The following is a 21,378-nucleotide window of genomic DNA, read 5'->3' as shown; positions in this document are numbered from 1 at the left end:
CGGGCCCGGCATCGGTGTCCCGTGGGTCGGTGTGCGGCTGCGCATTGGTGCCGGGCCCGGCATCGGTGTCCCGTGGGTCGGTGTGCGGCTGTGCGGCGGCGGCTGCTGAAGATGGCTGCGTGTCTCCTGGAGGCCCCGATGCGGATGAGCGTGCTCTCGGTGAGTACATCTACACTCAGCCGCCATTCCCCGTACCCAGGTCGTCAGTGACACTCGCTGTGAGAGTGGACACGGTTTTGGGGTTCAGCTTGCTCAGTCTCCACTTCTGGCGTCCTTCGCCGTGCTCCAGATCTCGGTTTAGGCCCAATATCTTTGCAGTAAAACCCTCTCATTAACACGACCTGCTCGACTGGGACATGAACAGTCTCATTGATTCCTGGCGAACTTCACCACTACGCGGTTATTTAACGACGTCTTTGACATCTTCGATCATATCATCCCTGTGATATTGTTGGAGAAGTAATGATATATTAAGTAATTATTTTCAATTAAATCGTCGAGATAGAGAGAACCTGACCATATTGATTATCATATCATGTAGGAATTGCTCTATGAAAACAATATTTAGGAGTATGACACAATATTCACAAGTGTTTGGAAGAACCACAATCGTGCAGAGGGATTGATAAACCGTGGAGACTAATTCCAGTTGCTGGAAAATATTGAATACAGGACACACAACTTCAGCATTAAAGATCGGAGGCTGGGACGTACTTGAGGAGAAAAAATAGTTTACATAATTGTAAATAGTTGAAATTCACAATTTTGCTTGTTGTGGATGCTTGTGTGTATTCATGGCCAGGTTCTTTAATCTTTGGATTAAAATATACGGGGATTAGGTGGGAAAGTTGATTAGATGCAATCAATAGCAGAGTAGGTATGAGGGCTGTTTCTCTGCGAGTTTCATATGTTCCTTCATTTGAGAAGAGCAGTGAATAATAATGGAAAAACAAAAGAAACAAGGAACTTTAAATGGGATAGGCAGCATCTCTGAAGAGAATGAATAGGTCTCGTTTTGTGTCGAGACCCTAATTCAGACTTTCCTGCAAAGGAACTTTAAATGCTGGTTTACAAAACAAAAGACACAAAGTGCAGGCAGCATCTCTGGAGAACATGGATAGCATTTTATCAGGAAGCATCACAGTTTGGTTTGGGACCTGCTCCATTCAAGACCGTAAGAAATTGCAGTGAATTGTAGATGCAACCCAAACCATCACACAAATCAACCTCCCTTCTATTGACTCAATTTATACCTCACGCTGCCTCGACAAGGCCAGCAGCATAATCAAGGACAAGTCGCACCCTGGCCACTCACTGCTCCCATCAGGCAAAAGGTATAGAAGCGTGAAAACGCATACCACCGGATTCAGGGACAATTTCTTCCCAGCTGTTATCAGGCAACTGAATCATCCTACCACACACAACTAGAGAGCAATGCTGAACTACTATCCACCTCTTTGATGACCCTCGGACTATCCTTGATCGGACTTGCTTCTTTTACCTTGCACTAAACATTATTCCCTTATCATGAAGAAGGGTCTCGACCCGAAACGATTTAAACCAGCACCTGCAGCTCTTTCCTACACATTCCATTATCATGTATCTGTACACTGTAAATGAATCGATTGTAATCGGGTATCGTCTTTCTGACTAACTAACTTACTAGGTGACGTTTTGGGTTGGGACCTTCCTTCAAACTTATTGATTCAGACTGAAGAGTCCAAACCCAAAATGTTACCTATCCATGTTCTCCAGAGATGCTGCCTGACACACTGCCTTACTCCAGCACTTGTTGTCAAATTGTACAGCTTGTTTTAGAGATATAATGTTAACTTTAAGTGGAGCCAAAATGCTGGACTAACTCAGCAGGTCAGACAGCATCTCTGGAGAAAAGGAATCGGTGACGTTTCGGGTCGAGATATAATGTTAACTTTATATGTATCTATTAATTGCTATAATGTTAACTTTATATGTATTTATAAGATATAATGTTAACTTTATATGTATCTATTAATTGCTTAAACATTAAGCATTTTCTTGCTACCAAATTACAACAGCTTTATTCTATTGGGGGCGGAAGCAATAAGGAATCAGTTAAACTGGAGAAGTAACATGTGAAGTTTGAAAATAAATGATCTAGAAATAGATTTAATTAGTGAGAATTCAGGTTAAAGGTCAATAATTAAAACAGTAAATAGTTTGATATATCAGCCTTTGTTACTACGATGTTTTTGTAATTAAATTGGTTCTTGGTTTCTTGGTCCTCCAAAATATTCCAAATGGAATTTCAACTGGAGGTTTCACATGATTTCAGTGGAGGAGGAAAGCAATAATTTGTTTCTGTACAGTTTGAATGTGGTTGCTGACAAGCTTTATTGCAATCTGCAAGGTAAATTGTCTTTTGGAGCACAGGCAAATAAATAGGACCTCAGGCCTGCTCCACCATTCAATATTATTAAGGGTGATCTGTGCCAGTCTCAACTCTTGCATTTTGCTCCATAACTCCTCTCATTGATCTTTTAAATAACATCTATTTCAAATATTCTCATATCCATCACCCTCAGGGGGAGAGAGTTAAGGGCTTGTCCCACTTGGGCGATCTAATCCGCGAGTTCTGGCGAGTTTGCCCTCGACTCATACTCGCAGCATGGTCGACACGAGGTTGTAGGAGATCTTCGTAACTCTCCTTCATGCTCGAGAGTGGTCTCCGCGTACTCAAGGTCGTGGCGTTTTTTTCAATATGTTGCAAAATGCCCGCGAGTAAAAAAAGGTCGCCATGGAAAAAAATCGATACTTTTTTTACTCGTAGGTTTAGTCGTAGTAGTTTGCTATGTTAGTCGTAGGTAAAGCTAAGGTGGTTGAATGTAGTCTTCATCATAGTCGAAGGGAGATCGAAGGAGGTCGTCTTCACTCTCCACTATTCGGTGTCCAATTTTTCCGAAGTTAGTCGTAGCTAGTTGAAGCTGGTCTTCAACGGGTCATTTTTTCAAACTCTTCTAAACTCGCCAATTAGGTTGCCCAAGTGTGACCGCCCCTTTACAGACATTTGTTACCATCTGAGAAAATAAGTTTTTAACATAAAGATTTTGTTACAAGAATTGTGAGATTCACTTGTCAATTGTTTGCTGCTGGAAAAATTAGTTCAGTACTGGTATGCTGCCTCGAGATCCTGAATATTAACCCATTAGAATTGCAGATGTAGAATCTGTAAGATCTCAGTTTTCGGGGTCCTTGGACAGATACCTTACTATACCTCCTCCCTCGACTAATTCATCCCAAACCACCCCCTCCCCAGGTACTTTCCTCTGCAACCACAGAAGATGCAACACCTGTCCCTTTATCTCCTCCCTCGGCTCCGTCCAAGCCCCATCAGTCCTTTGAGGTGAGGCAGAGGTTCACTTGCACCTCCTCCAATCTCATCTACTGCATCCACTCTTCCAGGTGTGGACTCCTATATATTGGCGAGACCAAGCGCAGGCTCAGCGATCGTTTCACTGAACACATCTGTTCAGTCCGCCTAAACCTTCCTGATCGCCCGGTTGCTAAACACTGTAACTCCCCCTCCCATTCCCATACTGACCTTTCTGTTCTGGGCCTCCTCCACTGTCAGAGTGAGGCCCAGTGCAAATTCGAGTAACAGCACCTCATATTTTGCTTGGGCAGCTTACACCCCAGCGGTATGATTATCGACTTCTGTAACTTCAAGTAAACCTTGCTTTCCCTCTCACTCCGTCCCTCCCCATCCCAGTTCTCCAACCAGTCTGACTGTCCTCTTGATTAAATGTTTATCTTTGTATACTCTGTTGCCACCTTCCCCAGCTAACAATGATCTATTCCACATTTTCCTTGAACTTATTCCCCTTTGATGTGTTTATTTCACACCTTACATTCTTTATCTCTGTCGCCCTCTCCTCTGACTCTCATCTGAAGAAGGGTCTTGACCCAAAACGTCACCTATTCTTTTCAGATTCAGATTCAGATTCAAACTTTATTGTCATTGTGCAGTGTACAGTACAGAGACAACGAAATGCAGTTAGCATCTCCCTAGAAGAGCGACATAGAATATGAGCAATAGATAAATATATTTACGTGCGTACAGTCATAGTAGTGCAATTATTTATTTCCTGGTGGAACGAGTGGGGGGGGGGGGGGGTGGGGGGTACAGTGTTGAGTAATGTAACAGCCGCAGGGAAGAAGCTGTTACTGGACCTGCTGGTCCGGCAACGGAGAGACCTGTAGCGCCTCCCGGATGGTAGGAGGGTAAACAGTCTGTGGTTGGGGTGAGAGCAGTTCTTGACGATGCTGAGCGCCCTTCGCAGACAACGCTTGCTTTGGACAGACTCAATGGAGGGGAGTGAGGAACCGGTGATGCATTGATTTGCTCCACAGCTACTGTCTGACCCACTGTTACTCCAGAATTTTGTGTCTATCTTGGGGAGAAAGTTAGTTTGGGTTATTACACTTCACAATAAATCTAATTTACATATCAAAATCGTTGTCTTTTAAATAAATCCTTTAGCATTCAGCTCACTGAAAATTTCCTGAATTCATCTAAATTTTTAACAGATTTGCTTTATAACTATTATGTAACAAAAATTACATGTGGGTAAGAATACAATATTGCTACGGTCTGCATTTTTTTGATGTGGGGAGGGGAGGGGGGGGGGGGGGGGGGGTTTAGCTGGTGGTTTATACAATTAAAGATAGACTCCAGCCTGAAGAAGGATCTTGACCTGAAACGTCACCTATTCCTTTTTTCCAGAGATGCTGTCAGAACTGCTGAGTTCCTCCAGCTTTTTGTGTCTGTTCGGTTTAAACAGACTTCTGGAGTTCCTTCCCACACAATTTATGCAATAAGATGGATTTGAACTTCTGAGTAGTCACATGATACTTACTAACGAGATTATTTTGCATGCCAGCACAGTAGCGAATGTTCACATTCTGTTAATCTGGAACAGAATAATTCAATGACGATCTGTATACGCCTACTTTATGATGTTACCCCATTTTGTCTGGGGTTTCTGGGTACCAGTCAGGAGAGGGTCAGCTGCCTGACAGCTTCCTACAATGCACCAACCATTGGCTACATTGTTATCTTCACCATCCTGGTGATTTTGCTTGGAATTTGCTAGATTTGTATACTTTTAAGATTAAGCCAGCAAAAGCATTATTAACTTAAATTGTAAGCTTAAACACATTGGCTCAACTGATCTGGTTGGACAATAACAGGCTTTGATTAGCCTCAGTGCCTTCAGCTCAGACAAAGGGGTCAATTGTATCAAAAAAACTGGCTTTGCTTGGATATATTTTGTGGCTGGTTATCTCAAACAAAAAAAAATCAAATATTAATTTAGGCTAGTTTAGTTTTGTTTAGAGATACAGCGCGGAAACAGGCCCTTTCGGCCCACCGGGTCTGCGCCGACCAGCGATCCCCGCATATTTACACTATCCAATACCCACTAGGGACAATTTTTACATTTACCAAGCCAACTAACCTACATACCTGCACGTCTTTGGAGTGTGGGAGGAAACAGAAGATCTCGGAGAATATCCACGCAGGTCACGGGGTGAACGTACAAACTCCGTAGATCCTGACTACGCAGCACCTGTAGTCCGGATCGAACCCGGGTCTCCAGCGCTGCTTTCGCTGGACGGCAGCAACTCTACCGCTGCGCCACCATGACTGCCCTGGTCATTTGGGAAAGTGGAATGTTTTGGCCAGGAAAGAATCAATACTTATAATAATGAAATGAACAGTTGTTGAGAATACATATGTATTTATACTGAAGAAGGGTTCCATGCGAAAATGTCATGTGTCCATTCCCTCCACCGATGCTGCCTGACCTGCAGAGTTTCTCCAGCCTTTTTATCTTTTGTTCAGGATTCCTGTATCTGCAGTTACTTGTGTCTCCATGGTTATAAATTATATCTATTTGAGTCCAAGCCCAGTATTCAAATATTGTATCATATTCCAGTGCGGTATTCATGCCAGGATATGAGAGTGATTTTTTTTTTGTTTGTTCATTGTTATATACAGTTTTGGAAATGTTCTTGCTCTGTGGACTACTTTCATAGAGTAAATTATATACTCTAACCTCATCCCCTCTGAATGTACAGCCCTCGTTTACTCTGCAGCAACCCTGACATAATCAACCCCCACCAGGAAGTCCTGAAAGTCCTCCGTTTCTTCTTCGACCGCACAACCATCCAATTTCTCTCTACTAACACTCTACTCCGCCGAGTGGATCTGGTCCTCATCCTCAACAACTTCTCCTTTGACTCCTCCCACTTCCTCCAAGTCCAAGGCATAGCTATGGGCATCCGCATGGGCCCCAGCTATGCCTGCCTCTGCAGGGTACATTGAACAACCTCTGTTCCAGGCATACACTGGCTTTATACACGAACTCTATCTCCATTACATTGATGACTGCATCAGTGCTACCTCCTGCACCCATGCAGAACTCATGGATTTCATCAACTTCACCACCAATTTTCATCCTGCACTCAAATTTACTTGGACCATCTCTGACACCTCCCTCCCCTTTCTTAATTTCACAGTCTCCATCACAAGAAATAGACTATTGGCTGACATCTATTACAAACCCACTGACTCCCACAACTATCTCGACTACACTTCCTCGCACCCTGCTTCCTGCAAAGACTCTATCCCCTACTCCCAATTCCTCTGTCTACGACGCATCTGCGCCCACGATGAGGTGTTCCATACTAAAACATCCGAGATGTCCTCATTCTTTAGGGAACAGGGGTTCCCCTCTCCCATCATAGATGAGGCCCTCACTCGTATCTCCTCGGTACCCCGCAGATCCACCCTTGCTCCCCCTCCCCCTAGTCGCAACAGAGACAGAGTCCCCCTAGTCCTTACCTTCCACCACATCCGCCATTGCATAATCCTCCGAAATGTCCGCCACCCTCAACAGGATCCCACCACTAGCTGCATTTTCCCATCTCCACCCGTGCCTTCTGCGGAGACCGTTCTCTCCGCGACTCCCTGGTTAACTCATCCCTTCCCACCCACACCATCCCCTCCCCAGGTACCTTCCCCTGCAACCGCAGAAGATGCAACACCTTTCGCTATACCTCCTCCCTCGACTCTGTCCAGGGACCCTGACAGTCCTTTCAGGTTAGGCAGAGGCTCACTTCTACCTCCTCCAACCTCATCTACTGTATCTGTTGTTCAACATGTGGACTCTTATACGTTGACGAGACCAAACGCAGACTGGGCGATCGTTTCACGGAACACCTTCGCTCAGCCCGCCTGAACCAACCTGATCTCCATCCCATTCCTACACAGACTTTTTTGTCCTCGGTCTCCTCCATTGTCAGAGTGAGGCTAAACGCAAATTGGAGAAACAGCATCTCATATTTTGCTTGGGCGGCTTGCAGCCCAGTGGTATGAATATTGATTTCTCACACTTCAGGTAGCCCCGGCATTCCCTCGCTATCCCTCCCACACGGAAGTCGCGCTAGCTTCTCATTTTCACCCTATAAACAGCTGACAATGGCCTGTTTCCTTTATCATCTTTACTTTTTTTGCATATCATTCATTCATTGTTCTTTATCTCTCCACATCACCGTCTAAATCTCTAATTTCCCTTAACCCTAAACAGTCTGAAGAAGGGAATCGACCAGAAACGTCACCCATTCCTTCTCTCCAGAGATGCTGCCTGTCCCGCTGAGTTAGTTACTTCAGCTTTTTGGTTCTATCTTAATTTCTCCTGATGAACACTACAAACACTAATGCATGGGTAAATGCCTTTATTTTTATTTTGATGAACTTCCCAAGTAGAAAAGTTTGGTGTCAATTGGCATAATTAGTGATTCTGAGTATGGTGATAAATATGTTTAAACATTAACTTGTAAGAGTTTGCATTTCATCTTTAAACAGTGATATCTATTGCAGTGTTGAAACACTAAGGCATATTGTTTCATGTAAGAAATAAATGATAATGGTAATAATTGTGAAATCTTGTTTATTCTGTCTAAAATTGCTGATTACTTTTTGTGGACCAGATTACAAATTGAAACAATCTAAAGAAGGGTCTGAACCCGAAACGTCACCCATTCCTTCTCTCTAGAGATGCTGCCTATCCTGCTGAGTTACTGCAGCATTTTGTGCCTATCATTTTAATAATTTGGTTTTAAAGTTTCTGTTGTGTGAGCTGTGGTGGGTTATATACTTGTGTTGCTGGAACAGAAGGGTGTGCGTTCAAGTAAGTTGTAATTTTCTACAATAGCTGAAATTGACATGATTAAGGGCCTGTCCCACTTGGGCGACCTAATCCGCCAGTTCTGGTGAGTTTGCCTTTGACTCATACTCGCTGCATGGTCGACACAAAGTCGTAGGAGGTCTTTGTACCTCTCCTTCTTGCTTGAGAGTGGTCTCCGCGTACTCGAGGCCTCGGCTCGGTTGCGGCGTTTTTTTCAATATCAGTCGAAGGTAGTCGTAGATAGTCTTCATAGAAACATAGAAACATAAAAAATAGGTGCAGGAGTAGGCCATTTGGCCCTTCGAGCCTGCACCGCCATTCAATATGATCATGGCTGATCATCCAATTCAATATCCTGTACCTGCCTTCTCTCCATACCCCCTGATCCCTTTAGCCACAAGGGCCACATCTAACTCCCTCTTAAATATAGCCAATGAACTGGCCTCAACTACCTTCTGTGGCAGAGAATTCCAGAGATTCACCACTCTCTGTGTGAAAAATGTTTTCCTCATCTCGGTCCTAAAAGATTTCCCCCTTATCCTTAAACTGCGACCCCTTGTTCTGGACTTCCCCAACATCGGGAACAATCTTCCTGCATCTAGCCTGTCTAACCCCTTAAGAATTTTGTAAGTTTCTATAAGATCCCTCCTCAATCTTCTAAATTCTAGCGAGTATAAGCCGAGTCTATCCAGTCTTTCTTCATCATAGTCGAAGGGAGGTCGAAGGAGGTCGTGTTCACTCTCCACTATTCGGTGTCCAATTTTCCCGAAGTTAGTCGGAGCTAGCCGAAGCTGGTCCTCAACATAGTCGAAGGAGGACTTCAACATATCATTTTTTTCAAACTCTTCTAAACTCGCCAATTAGGTTGCCCAAGTGGAACAGCCCCTTATGTCTCATTATGTTGACATAAGTGGAGTAATCCCTTGATTAACAGTCCCTGCTCTGCCGCCACTGATTCTGTGGGGTGTCTGTCTTCACATTGCAAAACTATTTTTCATTAGCATTGAGCGTTGTGCAACGCTCCCTGCCGAGACATACACTGTAATTCTCACTTAGCCTTTCCAGTTTCTGAAATTTCATTTAAAGAAGGCATTTTCCAACAACCCTGCCTTTTGTACATTGAGAATTTAAACATTTTAACATTTAATAAACTGCTTCAGAACAATAACAGTGGGCTGTGTATTCCTGTCCGTTTAGTCATGATCATAAAATTCTGCAGTATTATAGCATGAAAAAAAAGACAAAATCAGCATGTCTTCTAGGTTTCTGAGTGTCCCATGGATTAAAGAGAGGAGAGATGAAGCAAAGAAGATCAGTACAAGTAAAGAGTTGTAATGGATATTGGAATAACCTTGTTGGCTTATTTTAGGGTTGCTTACCTAGATTGTAACCTAAAATAAGAATGACTATCTTGTGTTAAATTACAGAAATTAATTGTTTACTTTGGCTGATTAACATGATTTAAGGGGCCGGCTGATAATGCCCCTCTAACATTTTATGATTAGTCTCAGTTCAAATGAGGTTACTTATGTACATCTTGGATATGAACTTGGATGAAGGTGTTAGTAGTAGTAGTAGTAGTAGTGGGACTTCATTCCACTGTTTCACAGCATTGGTATGGTGACAGGTGTAATAATATATTTATTTTTATATTAAGGTGGCAAAGAGCTGTCACTATAATATCTTCAAATTGATCATGACAGGATTGAATCCTGTGCAAAAGGAATTATGGTCACATGAGATCATTATATGGAAAATGGGTAGAAAGAAGTGCTTGGATAGGTGTTCGATTTTTAGTACGGTGGAAACAGAATAAATGTGAAATACACAATTATCTCACAGTTGTAAATTGTCTCCTGCTAAATTTGCATGGATGTGAAGTGGAGTGTTATTGCGTTGTATAAACTATCATGGAATTAATTTCAAAATAAATCTGAGATAAGTGCATGTAAAAAAAACTTACACCAGCATCACTCCACGATGAATTCATCCAGATTTGTTTTGCACTGGAGGGAAGTATATAATGAAAAATCCTAGGAATTTTATACTTGGGCTATTGGTTTTTAAAAATATTATTATACACAGACCTGTATCGCATACAATTTTGAAGTGGATAACACACAACGTGAAAGCAGAATGATCTGTAGGATGATAGTAATAAACTTCAAGGAGATATAGGCAGGCAGGTGGTTGAAGTAATTTGATGTTGAGAAATGTGGAATGTTATAATTTTGTAGAAAGAATGAAAAGAGGAAATAGAACTATCAATGGTACATGAACTGATAGATTTGGAGTGTGTGTGTGTACATAAAATCATTGATGCGTCGGGCAGGTAGGGAAAGTGATTTTGAAATAGTGCATACAATCTTGGCTTTATAAATAGGGGCATGGAATATGTGAGCAAGGAATACAGGAACACATAAAAATAGCAGTCGTATGCTAGAGATGAATTTCGGATCTTCCAATCTACCTTGTTGCAACGATTGCTTTTTTAATTAACCTGCACTTTCTCTGTCAGCTGCAACACTGTATTCTGCGCTCTGCTTATTTTCTCTTCTGCACTACATGATGCATTCATGCATAGTATGATTTGCCACAATACTATGCCAAGTAAAGTTTCTGTATCCTGGTACACGTGACAATAACAGAGAAAAACTGCCTTCTGTGGCAGAGAATTCCACAGATTTACAACTCTGGGTGAAAATGTTTTTCCTCATCTCAATCCTAAATTGCCTGACCCTTATTCTTAAACTGTTACCCCTGGTTCTGGACTCCCCCAACATTGGGTAAAACAATTCCTGCATCTAGCCTGTCCAATCCTTTAAGAATTTTATATGTATTATTTACGAATAGTAGCAAGCTTTGGAATCAAAGTCAAAAGTCAAAGTCAATTTTATTTGTCACATGCACCCGAAGGTGCAGTGAAATTAATTTGCCAGCACCCAAGAAGAACACACAATACACAATAAGATCTAACACAAACATCCACCACAGCATTTTTCACTGTGGTCCAAGGCACAACGTTTAGCCAGACCTCCTCCTTTGTTCACCCATGGTCAGGGCCTTAAACCCTCCGTAGGTGGTGTCCTCGAAGGGACGGGATCTATGTGAACACGTGATTTGATGCCTGCCATCCCGGGCGGGATGTGGGCGGGATCCATGTGTACAAGTGATAGATGTGGCCCGCCATCTGCTCACACACATGCGTCCTGGCCCCTATGCAGAACAAGGCTGCCGACCCCTGCACAAGGACTTTCCTTGGTACTGTTGTCAGGCTAGCCACTGTAATTCTCTGAGTTCTCTTTACCTCCATTTTAAATAGTAGTATCACACTCATCAATTTGTAGGTACCATTCCACATTACATAGAATTTTAAAAGATGAGAATCAATATATCTTTTTTCCATGATTATGTCTTTTAGTATTCTGGGTTGCAGATTTGTGGATCCTGGGCATGTATGAGCTTTCATTCCTATTAATTTCTCCAGATTATTTTTTAACTGATACTAATTTGCTTTAGATGGACACAAAATGCTCGAGTAACTCCGAGGGACAGGCAGCATCTCTGGAGAGAAGGAATGGGTTACATTTCAGGTGGAGACAGAAGAGTCTCGACCTGAAACATCACCCATTCCGTCTCTCCAGAGATGCTGCCTGTCCCACTGAGTCACGCCAGCTTTCTGTGTCTATCTTTGGTTTAAACCTGAATCTGCAGTACCTTCCTACTAATTTGCTTTAATTTCTCTTCATTCGTTTAAGTACTTTTGGAAAATAGTTTTGTCCACCTCTGTGCGGATGTAATTGTAGTATTTTAATAGCTGTGCATTTTTTGTTTCCATTGCACATTCTCTTATTTCCACTTCTCTTCGCTAATCTTTTTCTTTTTTCCTACTGGAGAAGCTTTTAATGTCCACTGTTATCTTCCTTGCACGTTTCAGCACATACTCCATATTCACTCTCTTAATCCATCTTTTAGTTATTCTTTGCTGAATTCTAAACTGCTACTGGACCTCAGGCTTGCTGTTATTTGCCATGGTTGGGTTGCTATTCCATTTGTGTTTTTTGGGCCTGAACGAAATGTATAACTTTTATTAAATATGTATTTAATATAACAATTACTATTGGATTGAAATGTTAGAAGCAAAACAAGTGTAAATGTTCAGAGGTTAATGGAAAAGTCATGGTAAAAAGATACGGTGTTCTTTATTTGTGTGGTGGGTAATCTTTGAACCCTTTAGTGAAAAAGCTACTTTCTTAACTACTAAACCAGGTTCGCTTCTTAATAAACAGACACCACACAAACTGTTTGGTAGACCAGTTCACAACTTTACTTATTATCGGCCGATGGAAGGGAGGGAGAACTCCAGTCAAGTGACCATTACAGACACTTGACCGTCCTCCGTTCACCTCACTGAACAACAGAATTACATTGCCTTAAATAGGGTTTTTTTGTCCCCTTAGCACATTTCACAGACATTAGTCATGGTCAGAGGTACAGGAAAAGGTTTCCACAGAATGCATCACATCAAAGGCCTTTTGTTTACATAGTACAAGATAACATTGGCCATTTGGTTTACGACATTTTATCTTCACAGAGATCACCCTAGCTCTCGCTGCTTCCTCTCTGTCATTTGGTCCTTCATAAACATAGGCCATTTGGTTTATGGCATCTTACTTCAAAGATGTGACTAGCTGTTTCTTTCTCTGTCACTTCCTCACTTGGGAGACAATGTTATAGGATTTATTATCCCACACACCCGCAACCTGAGGCAAGCCTAATTTGAGACTAAATATAAGCTGTAAACTAGCCCAGAAGCCAATTTAATATCTTCTTATATTTTAACTAAAATTCAGCTTCATCATTCCATCCTTTTATCAAATTTTTGATAACAACTACAGTCCTTGCTGAGTACATACGAAAGACCATAAGCATCTCATCAGACAAATTAATAGTACACTAGTAACACAATCATTTCATAGTGGACAATCGTTCCACAAGTCCCTCCAAACATTTTAAATGGCCACCAACCTCCCCCGGACGTGACACTAAGATACTACCATAGGACAGGAAAAGGATCATTAAAATTGCTCAGCCTTTATTCGGCTTCGCTTGGAATTCCCCGTGTGCTGGTGTAACTGGTTCATGCTTCTCTTGTGTGGCAATGCATTTGCAACATAACAATGCCTGTCACAAATATACTGTTTCCTAAAAATACACCAGTGCCTTGGTTGTGGCAAAAACAGGTAGATTTAACTGGCCTTTGCAGACCTCTTACTGTCTGTAGTCAGGGTATCTTTGCTGCGCTTGTCATGTTTGACTTCAATCTTGTTTAAAAGGAGGTGTGTACCATCCTTTAAATGTGGGTTAGTCCACAAGCTTGCCAGTCTGAAGAAAGTTCAGTCCATGTGGGCTGGGCCACCCCAGAATACAGGGAGCATCAATAGCCCATCGTCCTTGTTTCCACAAACTGTTCACAGTCAATCAAATGTATCCAGCGACGATCTTCAATCTTTACAGCAGTTCATGTTGTTAGCAACACTTGGTTGTTCTTTTCAACACAGTCTCAATTCTTCTTGTCCCAGCACCATCATCGTATAGCTTTTATGGCCTTGGTCACTGGTTTCCAGCAAAAACTCCCCCAACCTGGGAATGTAGATCTGGCAAGACATGGGTTAATTGCCGTCCATACATAATTAGTTAACTGCCCAGGGCCTGTAAGTGGCTTCCCCCCACTCTCCAGGGGGTGGACACATCAGCTTTTCCTGTATCAATAAAAAGTTGTAAATCTTGTTCCCAGCTGAGTTTCTCCAGCACTTTTGTCTTCCTTTGATCCTTCAGTATCTCAGTTCCTTCTTAACACTTCCCTGTGAACTTATTCTTTAATCCAATTATATCCGAAGAGGCTCTCCCCACCTAAATATTCAATTCTCCAAATATGTTCTCTTCCCCAATCTACTTCCCTCAAACCCCCTTTTATAAGTCATAAGACAATTTTTCATCTACCTAATTTCCCTCACACAGCACATGCTTCAACATCTTTTTGTTTGCTTGCAAACAGTAATCTTGCTTCATTTGCATTTTAAAAGACAACCTCTGTTATCATATCAAAACAATCTTTCCTAAAAGAACTCAGAATCAGTAATCAATAATACATTTTCTTTTTCTCTGTAATTTTGACATTTCCAATCTCATTTAACACTTTAATCGGGATGAGTCTTTTTTAAACTTGGTTCAAAAGATTTATAATCAACCAACACATTTTATCATTCGAGTATAGCTCCGCCCCCCATTCATGGCAGTTTCATAATGGAGCACACCATAAACTATCCATTTGCATTTTAAAGGACAAACTTCTTAAAGCGATACACAACTTTGCTCATTGCTTCAAATTTCACACATTCCACATAAAACATTGTTTTACAAGCAGTACATATACAAAAACATTGTTTTACCAGCAGTATATATACAAAAACATTGTTTTACTAGCAGTATATAATATTTCATCTTCAAAGACATCTCTTTGTAATTTACTTTCCCTTTTTCTGACAAGATTTCTGTTTACCAAAATCCTGGTTACCTAACCCTAATTGGACATTGATCCAGATCATGATTAGTCAGACTCCCCTTGACTTTTCAGTCTCCCTATAACCATATAACCATATAACAATTACAGCACGGAAACAGGCCATCTCGACCCCTCTAGTCCGTGCCGAACACATAATCTCCCCTAGTCCCATATACCTGCGCTCAGACCATAACCCTCCATTCCTTTCCCATCCATATAACTATCCAATTTATTTTTAAATGATAAAAACGAACCTGCCTCCACCACCTTCACTGGAAGCTCATTCCACACAGCTACCACTCTCTGAGTAAAGAAGTTCCCCCTCATGTTACCCCTAAACTTCAGTCCCTTAATTCTCAAGTCATGTCCCCTTGTTTGAATCTTCCCTACTCTCAGTGGGAAAAGCTTTTCCACGTCAACTCTGTCTATCCCTCTCATCATTTTAAAAACCTCTATCAAGTCCCCCCTTAACCTTCTGCGCTCCAAAGAATAAAGCCCTAACTTGTTCAACCTTTCTCTGTAACTTAGTTGCTGAAACCCAGGCAACATTCTAGTAAATCTCCTCTGTACTCTCTCTATTTTGTTGACATCCTTCCTATAATTAGGCGACCAAAATTGTACACCATACTCCAGAATTGGCCTCACCAATGCCTTGTACAATTTTAACATTACATCCCAACTTCTATACTTCCCTAGCTCTTTCCTCATTTCTCCATCAAATTTCCCTTCATCCCCAATTTTTTTATAACATAGTTGCCTGTCAGAAAAAGGATTTACCTCCGGGGTAATTTTGTTTTGCAATCCCCATTGACTCTTTCCACCATCCCAGATGCCTGTGGGTGGTGTACACAGTGAAATTGCAGTCGAATATTAAAATGTGCACATTTTTCCTTATTAATAGTGGCAATAAAATGAAGACCATTGTCTGAACTTATGGCAGTAGGTAGGCCAAACCTGGGATTACAACAATGTTACTGTAGTTTCAGCAGTATTATTAGTGGTTGGTAGAGCTTCACTCCACCTGCTAAATAAATCTAAAATCACTAAGCAATATTTATAACACTGGGCCCTTAGCATTTCAATAAAATCAATCTGTATGCATTCAAACGATCGCGATGGCATTGGCGTCACCCCTGAGGGTATCTTAGTTGCTTTGCCTGGATTACTTTGTTGGCAAATTTTACATTCAGAGGCCTGCCACCACATTTCCTTTGTTATCCTATCATTCCCTCCTTACCAGCATGGGTAAGACGGGTAAAAATGTAACTTGTCCAAGCGGGGTGTGCTGAATCAATGGCACAGCCCTCTTGTTTCCATAGTTATTATTATATATGAGAGGCGTCCCTCTGTAATGTACATACCTCCTTCATGTTTGGCAGGACCGTTCTATTTGCTAGCATCTGTTTACGTGCTGTCACTACGCATTTGGATGTACAGGCTGCATTGTTTGGATACACTATCAGCAACCTATTGCCTTTTGCTATAGGGTCCCCAGCACCAGTGTGTGCAGTACATTTAACAATGACCAGCTGTTCTGGTAGCATCAATGCGTTAAACAAATTACGCACAGAAAGGCATTCCCGTGCTCCCAATCCTGGGGAGCTTTGTAAGGTCAGAACTTCAAGGTATGGGGATGTTACTGACGGAACTGTCCCAGGTAAAGATGCCATTGCTACTGGTAGGGCATAGGGAGGTGGACATCTCCCAAGATTATCTAACTCCTCATCTTCATTACCAAATAGGGTCGTCGTGCCAGACATGAAGTCTCCTCCAGAGGATTTACCAGTACTGGGTTTATTTTTTTACTAACCATCACCTGTTTCTCACCTCCTGTCTTGTCTTTTAATTATTTCCTCTTGTTCCTCTGCCCACTGGCATTCTAGTTGCAATACGTTCCATCCTTTCCGAGTGCTATCCTTGTTTCTTAACTCTATACCCTTCTTACATACAGCATCCATCCAACTTCAAACTCTATACTCTCCTCATGCTTCTTCACTGCTTCTGCTTCCCATGTTTTAATTCCTTTCTTCCATCCTTTCCTGCCTTCCTTTCCCATATAAATGTCTCTACATTCCATGTTCCCCCTACTGTCCAGGCTTCATCCCCTAACCGTTTGGTCAACTTGTAACTTAACATTCTAAATTTCTTATTATACCTAGGATTCAAATAACACATATGTTGGACTGTTATCCAGAGCATTCCCCATAGATAGATAGAAAGAAAGAGAAAAAGAAAGCAGACTTCTTAATTCCGAATCGTTCCAAATATATCAACCAGGCCGACTCGCTACTCGAGACCCCAGTTTCTCAATTTGGCTGACTTTTTAACTCTTTAAAATAAGCCCCAAGTGTCTCAACGAAGCCGACTCGCTAACCGGGACCCCCGTTTCTCAACCTGGCAGACGTCTTATCCCTTAAAATAAGCCCCAGGTGTCTCAACGAAGCAGACCCGCTATCCGGGACCCCCGTTTCTCAACCTGGCAGACTCCTTAACTCTTAAAATAAGCCCCAAGTGTCTCAACGAAGCAGACCCGCTATCCGGGACCCCCGTTTCTCAACCTGGCAGACTCCTTAACTCTTAAAATAAGCCCCAAGTGTCTCAACGAAGCAGACCCGCTATCCGGGACCCCCGTTTCTCAACCTGGCAGACTTCTTAACTCTTAAAATAAGCCCCAAGTGTCTCAACGAAGCAGACCCGCTATCCGGGATCCCCGTTTCTCAACCTGGCAGACTTCTTAACTCTTTAATATACAACGCCACTTATTTCTCAATCCGACAACTCTTCGGATGTCTCAATAAGCCAGACGCAAACCTCAACCCCCGTATCTCAACCCGACAAATCACGGATATCTCAACGAGGCTGATGAGCCCTTTGTAGAGAGAGAGAAAAAGAGAAAACAAAGAGATAGACAGAGAGAGAAAGAGAAACCGCTCAAGTCCTTCTTAAAAATATACACAATTCCTTCTTAAAAATACATACACAATCTGTCTTAAAAATACATACACAATCTGTCTTAAAAATACATACACAATCCCGTCTTAAAAAAAACCCCATATAAAGCCCAACTGGTCTTACCTTTGTCTGTTTCTAAGAACCTCGGCAGGGAACCAATTCAATGTCTGATGAAGGATCACAGATGTTCCCGGGAGTTTCTAGGGAGTCGGTCTTACAAGGGGGCCGATAGAGCTCAGTTATCTCCCTTCCAATCCCGGCAACCTCTGCAACCTCTTGCACAGTCAGCTGTTGATGTGGTCCCAGCGAGGCCTGCATAACTACGCCAATGAAAAAGCTACTTTCTTAACTACTAAACCAGGTTCGCTTCTTAATAAACAGACACCACACAAACTGTTTGGTAGACCAGTTCACAACTTTACTTATTATCGGCCGATGGAAGGGAGGGAGAACTCCAGTCAAGTGACCATTACAGACACTTGACCGTCCTCCGTTCACCTCACTGAACAACAGAATTACATTGCCTTAAATGGGTTTTTTTGTCCCCTTAGCACATTTCACAGACATTAGTCATGGTCAGAGGTACAGGAAAAGGTTTCCACAGAATGCATCACATCAAAGGCCTTTTGTTTACATAGTACAAGATAACATTGGCCATTTGGTTTACGACATTTTATCTTCACAGAGATCACCCTAGCTCTCGCTGCTTCCTCTCTGTCATTTGGTCCTTCATAAACATAGGCCATTTGGTTTATGGCATCTTACTTCAAAGATGTGACTAGCTGTTTCTTTCTCTGTCACTTCCTCACTTGGGAGACAATGTTATAGGATTTATTATCCCACACACCCGCAACCTGAGGCAAGCCTAATTTGAGACTAAATATAAGCTGTAAGCTAGCCCAGAAGCCAATTTAATATCTTCTTATATTTTAACTAAAATTCAGCTTCATCATTAGAGCCTTTGAGTTTTGGGTTGGATAGGCTGGATCTGCTTTGATAAAGAACTGTACTAAAGTCATAGCATAAGATTGTTAATTTTGTCGAGGAATGAAGTTAATTTATTTTGAAAGGATATTAGACCTTTCTGGAGTTGGTCTAAGTCTTAAGATATCTGTAATGCAATTATTTTTTAAATAGAAATGATTTGTTTTCACAGTTGGTGCAATGGAAAGTTAAAGTCAGAAGGTTGTGTGTTTAAATCCATACCAGAAATTTGGGTATTCAAATCATGGCTAAAATTTGTCATTGGGATGGTTATCCTAATGGAAATGACTTTTCCAGGAAAGTTCCAGGTCTTTTCCCCTTCACCTTAAACCTATGTCCCCTGGTCCTCGATTAGCCTACTCTGGGCAAGACACTCTGCATCTACCCAATCTATTTGTTTCATTATTCTATTTGACCAGTGCTAATGTATAGGAAGTTTAGTAAGATGCTTTAATTCCCTTGCGAATAGACAAACAGAATGCAGGAGCAGCTTAGCGGGTCATGTGGCATCTCTGGAGAGAGGAAATGGGTGATGTTTTGGGTTGGAATCCTGAAAGATAGAGGTGGGAGGTGGGGGGGGGGGGGGGGGGTGTGGTTGGGAACTGAGTCGGTGCGGTGGCACCAGGGACTCGGGTTTGATCCTGACGACGTTTGCTGCCTGTGCGTTCTCCCCATGACCACGTGGGTTTTCTCCGGGTGCTCCGGTTTCCTCCCACAATCTAGGGATGTACAGGCTTGTAGGTTGATTACCTTTGGTAAAAATTGTAGATTGTCCCTGGTGTGTGTGGGATAGCGTTGGTCTGCGGGGATCGCTGGTCGGCGAGGACCAAAGGGCCTGTTTCCGCGCTATATCTCTAAACTGCATTAAGGTAGTGTTAAATCAGACCCTAATTTGCTTGCTGTGGTGAACAAAGCCCATAACATGACTTTCGAAGTCTGGGGAAGGTATTCACTGCATCTTGGCTGAATTTATTTTTCACAATTATCACTAAAACAGATGGTTTGGTCACAACTCTCACATTGCTATTTGTAGGAATTAATTGGCAGAAGTGTTTCCATTTCACAACAGAGGATATGTGCTTCTATGGCTAAAACATGCTTGGTTTGGTTATTCTTATTTTAATACTGTTTGAGGTTGAAATGTAGCTTTCCTAAGCTGTAGCATTCTATGATTCTGATAATCCAATACCCTTTCTACTTGTATCTCATTACTAATACTCTCTCTACCGCTATCCATCACCATCCTCCTTAAAGCAGCCTGTTTTGTTAAAGCAAAATGCACAGTACTCCAGGATGCCAAGAAACCTTTGTTTCTGAACAATATTTTTATGATAGTTTTTAGAACATGCGAACCATAGTGTTAACAGTGCCAAATACAGTGCTTCCACACCTCAACATTTTTTTTTCCTGAAATAGAATTCCAAATTACCTGGAATTTGATGGTATTTCCCAGCCCGGTAATCCTTCCCCAACTGCGCATGTGCGACTGCGGCCCCAACTGCGCGTATACCGGGACCGCTGCGCATGCGCAGGGAGACGGCGTCCCTACAACGTCACGGGAGCTATTTTAATATTGTGACGCGGCTGACGGGCCTCCCCCAATTGCGCGGGCGCAGTTGGTCGAAAATCTACAGGTACATACTTTTTTTCTGCAAATTATCCCGCGGGCCCGATTGGACCCCTTTGCGTCTCGCCGCGCGTGTGCTGTGGGTCCGGTATCTGCACATGTGCAGTTGGGGAAGGCTTACCGGGCCGGGAAATTTCCCCAAATTATTTAATTTCCCTAAAATTACTCGAAGCCACCCTGAATTTCGGGTAATTTCCTTCAAGGTGGAAACACTGACCAAATATTTGACACAGGAAAATTGTAATATTTTTACCGGACACCTATTTATCTCCATACCATAACCAGCAGCTACCATTTCTGTACATAACTCTAACTTAGTTTTATTTTATACTGCTTTAGTTATTTTGGTAAATACCATTGCACGCTGCAACAATTTTCTTATTAAAGGCATTTTTCCTAATCCATGGCTGTCACATTCCACATAGCAAATCAAATATAGTTAATTTTCTTCTATATTTGGTGCACATGATAACATTGATGTAACCATATCAATGATTTGAACCGGACGATTTCTATTTTCATCTTAAAACTATCGTTTAAAAAAAAAAAATCATGAACTCAATTCTTAAAACATTTAATAATCTTTATAACTGTTACTTCCACTCTTTTGTGCCTTCCTGATGAAATATGTTATGTGGTATTAAGGATGAATCTCAAATTTTCAAATAACAATAACTGAGCCAGTCTTGTGTAAATTTATCAATACCTCTTTACTCTTGCGCTTTCACAGGACATCACAATGTGCACCCGTGATTTGTATCCCTCCATTCCCTACCTGTTCATATGTTTGGTCCAAATGCCTTCTAAATGTTGCTATTGCATCTGCTTCCACTATCTGAACTGGCAATGTGTTCCAGGCACCAACCACTCTTGCTTATCAAAATCTCATTTAAACCTTCCCCATCTCACCTTAATCCCATGGCCTCTAGAATTTCAGATTACCACACTTGGGCAAAGAGCCTGGCTGTCTTTACTGGCTATGCTTCTCATAATGCTATATGGTCATCTCTGATGCTCTAGAG

The 21,378-nt window shown here is 42.0% G+C and overlaps 1 protein-coding gene across 1 annotated transcript in view; it reads left to right on the top strand.

Annotated features, from left to right (window-relative positions):
- The first annotated feature begins 33 nt into the window (after positions 1-33).
- LOC116974936 (armadillo repeat-containing protein 8) overlaps positions 34-21,378 on the top strand; it is a 156,857-nt gene continuing 135,512 nt past the window's right edge. Inside the window, exon 1 of the mRNA XM_033023550.1 lies at positions 34-159. Within this exon, the coding sequence (XP_032879441.1) occupies positions 112-159 (48 nt within the window). The 5' untranslated portion in view covers positions 34-111. The remainder of the gene's footprint in view (positions 160-21,378) is intronic.

This window comes from Amblyraja radiata, chromosome 7 (assembly GCF_010909765.2).
Source record: "Amblyraja radiata isolate CabotCenter1 chromosome 7, sAmbRad1.1.pri, whole genome shotgun sequence".
Taxonomy (NCBI): Eukaryota; Metazoa; Chordata; class Chondrichthyes; order Rajiformes; family Rajidae; genus Amblyraja; species Amblyraja radiata.
Note: the sequence above shows the minus strand (reverse complement) of the source record. Positions and strands in the feature narration are given on the sequence as shown.